Source organism: Frankliniella occidentalis, unplaced genomic scaffold (assembly GCF_000697945.3).
Source record: "Frankliniella occidentalis isolate FOCC.00 unplaced genomic scaffold, Focc_3.1 Scaffold5667, whole genome shotgun sequence".
NCBI lineage: Eukaryota > Metazoa > Arthropoda > Insecta > Thysanoptera > Thripidae > Frankliniella > Frankliniella occidentalis.
The window spans coordinates 1-4,391 of NW_026272705.1; the positions used below are offsets into that span (position 1 = coordinate 1).

The window sequence follows — 4,391 nt, forward strand, 5'->3', positions numbered from 1 at the left end:
ACGTTTACTGCTTGCGCACCGCAGGCGCACCGGAGGAAGTCCAATGCAGATCGAATGGTACCGTACCTGGTTGCCATCTCGCTGCGACTCCCGAAAGCTGCTGAAGTTGGTCAGTCGGCTGCGGGCTGAGGACCGGCCCTGCTGGTCCACGCTCCGCCCCTGACTCCGCGCGCGACCTAGGCCGCCGCCGATCTGGTGGGTTGGACCTGTGCCGCGCGTCAAAGAACAAAGTCGTCATCGTGAACCTGAACGGGCCGACGTATACACGGTTTGCTGGTTATCTCTTGCTATCACCGGCCACAATGCAAGCCACAACGTCTCCCAATCATCGCGAAAACCTCTTGTGCAAGGCGGGGGAAAACAACAAAGTAAGTCAACAGGACATGGGATGTGCGTCGCGAGGGCTACGCCTGCATGATGCGGGACGATGCTGGGGCTGGGGATTTTTTTTTCACTTTGAAGAGGAGGCCAGTTACTGCCATAAATCTCAACCCGGAGCAGAGAAACAAGGTTTGCACCGAAAATACTGTTTGCACAAGAGATACAATTGCGTTGTGGGTGGTGAACTAGATAATCTATACCACACGATCACATCACACCAGATGCCACGCACAAAACACTCTGAAAAATTACTCGTTCACCAAGCCAAACGGGGATCGCCGTAAAACTGCACTCCTGTAGTCGGGAAAGGGGAGTTGGGGGAGGGGTCACTGGTCTCTGGGCAAAATTTGAGACACAACCATGCCTTGGGGGCGGGGGCAGTTCGAGCGAGAAAGTGGGGTAGAGTGTGGGTGGGGTGGGGCGTCACTACCGCGTGCAGTTACCCATGTCGGTTCCGACCCCGCCGCCGAAGTCTCTAAGGGAACCCCCAAAGGAGCCGTTCCACTGGGACGAGGGCGCTGCCGGGGTTGGCCGGGGGTGGCCGTGGGTGGGGGTGAGGGGGTAGTCAGAGCGCCACCCCCTGGTCCGCCACGGAGGCGCCCAGAGCACCCACGGCCCCCGCCAGCCCAGCCAGCGGACTGAAGACACCCGGGCCCTTGACAGCTGTGCACAGCGACGTGGATCAACGCATCATTGCCGGCCTCTCACGCCGCACCTCGCGCTCGCCGCCCCATGTTTACCTCATTGCATCGAGTATAGCTCATTCTCCGACAGGAAGCCTTTACCTTTGGAGCGCAGCGTCTGCCTGCGCCGCGCCTGGACCATGCCGTACACGACGGCTGCCAGCGAGCTGTACTGCGAGGCCTGGCGCTGGAAGCCGGCCGCGCGGCCCGCGCGCCGCCCCACCACGTACGAGGTCTCCATGCGACCCTTGCCCTTGACCTCCACCAGTCCTCGCGGCTGCAGGAGGAAGCCCCGGGCCTCCAACACCTGCAACAGGAGGCGGGCGGCGTTAGGAGCCAAAGCTGCCAGCTGACCGGCGCAGCGCACCTCTCCACGGCGGCGCCACTCAGCCCCGCAGCCTCACCTGGGCCGTCTCCTTCGGCACCTGAATCATGCCCATGGTGCCGGTGGAGTCCATGCGGGAGGCCTCGTTCACCGTGTTGCCCCACACGTCGAAGACGGGCTTCCTTGCGCCAATCACTCCGCCGACCAGAGGACCGCAGCTGATCCCTGCAAGAGACGGCTCGAGTTGAAACTGTGATATATATGGAGCGCGGCGCAGGGTCTCCATTGCCGAAAGCAGCCGCACTCACCCACTCGGAGCTGGAAGTGGTTAAAAGAGTGCTTGTTCACGTCCTCCAGGCGGGTCTTCATGGCCAGCGCAAAGTCCACCAGGGCGCACAGGTGGTCCCACTCGTCCTCGCCGGGCTGCGCCAAGGATGGAAAAGCGTCATGAAGACAGTAAAGAATGAACGCTCATTGTCAAATTCCACGCACTTGCCTGGTGAGAAGGATTGAGACCGGAGGCCGCCATGTAAGTTGCGCCCACCGTTTTGATCTTCTCGATGACCACGAATCGCGGCTCGTCGAGCAGCTCGTCGAAATCAACTAGAGTCACAGAGACATATGAGTGTCACCTCATTAACAACCATGGAAGCACAGATGGGCCAAAGAGTTGTGGTGACAACGAGCGCAAAGTGGCACGCACTCCACCCGTCTCCAAACTCCCATCGATGTTCTTACTTACCGATGATTTCGTTGAGCAGCCGAATGCATTCCATGCCTTTGTTGATGTCTTCGGAGTAGAACTCAGTGAAATTCGGTATACTGGCGAATAAAACGCCAACTTTGTCGCGGGCCTGAGAATACAGCTCCTGAAAAATCGCATCCGTCAGTGTCTGAGGTCACCACTTGCTTCAAACCGGGCGAGACGTGTAGCGGGTGGCGCACCTCGGGCGGCCGGTCCTGCGACAAAAAGTGCGTCGCCACGTGGTCCGGCAGAATGTTGAGCAGCAGCTGGTTGTTGTTCTGGCGCGTCTCCAGCATCTCCTCCAGCTCGCGGGCCGCCTGCTGCTTCCACAGGAAGTCGAGTCTCGAGATGATCTCCACGAGGCGGGCGTGGTGGATGACGAGCGTGAGGAACACGGCGAGCAGCGTCATCATCTGCGTGGCAGGGGTGAGCCTGCGGCACAGAACATCCCCGTCAAAAGGGAAGCAGGACGCCCCGCCCCGCCCCGCCCCGCCCCGCCATGCAGGCGCGCGCAGATCGAGGTGAACCTCTCCCGCCCCAGCCCCTCGTCTCCAGGGAGCCGCGTGAAAGGTAGTCAATTTGTACTCCAAACCCCAAACCTCCTTTATGTAAACAACCCACGATGCATACACCCCCCCCCCCCCAATTTCAGCGTCAGCCGGACCCTAAACCGTGCCTGCCGACAACAAGCTGAACTCACATGCGGCTGGTGTAGTCGCGCGAGAAGACCTGGGGGAACGTGCAGACGATGAGCACGGACTGCGCCGCCACCAGAGCCACGGCCAGGGCGGTCTTGACGAGGAAGTAGAGCTTGAGGCAGGTGGCGATGGCGACCAGGCACACCACCCACGAGTACACCGAGTACTCCGGCGACGAGCACCCCACTTTGCTGAGGAACTCCCTGCACGCACTCCCCGTGAGGTTGCCGCACTTGTAGTTGTTGTTCGACATCACCTCGCTCTGCTGCGGCAGCGCCTCGACGGCGAGCTCGACGGTCCCGTTGGCCACGGGTCGGGCGGCGCGCGTGGGCCGGCAACGGGAGGGGGACGCGGAGGCGTTGGGCCAGGACTGCGCAGGCGAAAGCAAAGTATCGTGAGCAAGGAGAGGCGTCATTTGAAGAAAAAACAAAGAGGATGTTCATTCGTTTGATTGAAACAAAGTACTCTGCTAGAGCTCGGATCCAAAGTGCGAAGAACAAACTGGAAGCAAGTACCCGCCGCTTACACCGACCTGCGCGCAATCCCGACGGTGCCTGAGCCGGAGCGCGGCCTGCTGCCTCTCCCAGCGAGCCGGGCCCAGCAACGGGTCCGCGCGCACCACCACTGTGATACTGGAGACTGTGGTGGCGGTGCCCGTGGTGATGCTGGTGGTGGAAGTGGTGGTGACGGTGCCGTTCCCGCTGACCTCGATATCGTTACCTGTCTGGATATTGTACGAGCACACCACCTGAAAAAAAACAAAAAAAACACGCACCACATATACTTGGAGGTCAGGATACTTCAGGCGGCTGCACACTTTGGAAGCTTGGTACAGTCTCGCGCGGCGTTCTTGCGTTATCCAAGACGCAGCCGGGGGCCTGTCCGGCGGGGTCCTCTTACCAGGCTGAGGGAGGCGAAGACAGCCATGGTGACCAGGACGGCGCACACGAAGGCCGTGCGGTAGAAGCGGTTGTTGACGAGCAGCGACGACATGGCCCGGATGCTGGCCGGCACCCAGGCGAACTCCTCGGCCATGACCAGCACGATGGCGCCGGACAGGATGACCGTGGCGGCGGTCAGGGAGCCGACGAGGACGAACGTGCTGAGAAAAGGAGCAGCGGGGTCAGGGTCAGTCTCACCTGCAGACGCACCGCCGGGTGCGGCCGGGTGGTTGGGCCTGTCTGTGTGTACTCACGCCGGTAGCATGACGGTCTGCCCGGCCACGATGAGGAGCCACAACACGAAGCAGCACACCATGTTGGACTTGAACATGTCCTCCCTCAGGCAACAGAACTGGAAGATCAAATATATAAAGAAAACGAAGCAATCGTAAACCCCCAAACCTCCCCTTTCCAGGGTACTAGTCTTACTTTATTTTCCATCTCGGGGTCGTTAAACTTGAGCGTCCACCGGTTCAGGTTCTCCTTGCGCATCCTCTCGTTGCTCTCGATCTCCATGGAGTGGTCCATGATGACGCCGACGGGGTCGTCCCGGTCGCGGTCGCCGGCCACCGACGTCCCCATGGGCGTCGCGGACCTCTCGTCCGTCTCAAAGAACGA

General features: G+C 60.6%; 1 protein-coding gene across 1 annotated transcript; it reads right to left on the reverse strand.

The window, feature by feature from the left end:
* Positions 1-90: 90 nt before the first annotated feature.
* Positions 91-4,385, reverse strand: LOC127752259 (adenylyl cyclase 78C-like). The gene is made up of 13 exons (XM_052277081.1): positions 4,203-4,385; positions 4,028-4,125; positions 3,733-3,934; positions 3,365-3,580; positions 2,835-3,202; positions 2,335-2,566; positions 2,132-2,258; positions 1,886-1,992; positions 1,698-1,812; positions 1,469-1,614; positions 1,167-1,371; positions 825-1,044; positions 91-206 (listed from the first exon to the last, which is right to left on the reverse strand). Exons 1-12 carry the CDS (start codon positions 4,353-4,355, stop codon positions 947-949), a joined length of 2,067 nt encoding a protein of 688 aa, XP_052133041.1. The 5' UTR covers positions 4,356-4,385; the 3' UTR covers positions 91-206; positions 825-946.
* Between the last annotated feature and the right edge of the window lie 6 nt (positions 4,386-4,391).

Coding starts and splice junctions, on each gene's coding strand:
- LOC127752259 (XM_052277081.1), bottom strand. CDS start 4,355: ATGGGGACGTCGGTGGCCGGCGACCGCGACCGGGACGACCCCGTCGGC. Junction 4,126..4,202: donor ACCCCGAGATGGAAAATAAA/GTAAGACTAGTA, acceptor TTGATCTTCCAG/TTCTGTTGCCTGAGGGAGGA. Junction 1,813..1,885: donor GTCTCAATCCTTCTCACCAG/GCAAGTGCGTGG, acceptor TCCTTGGCGCAG/CCCGGCGAGGACGAGTGGGA.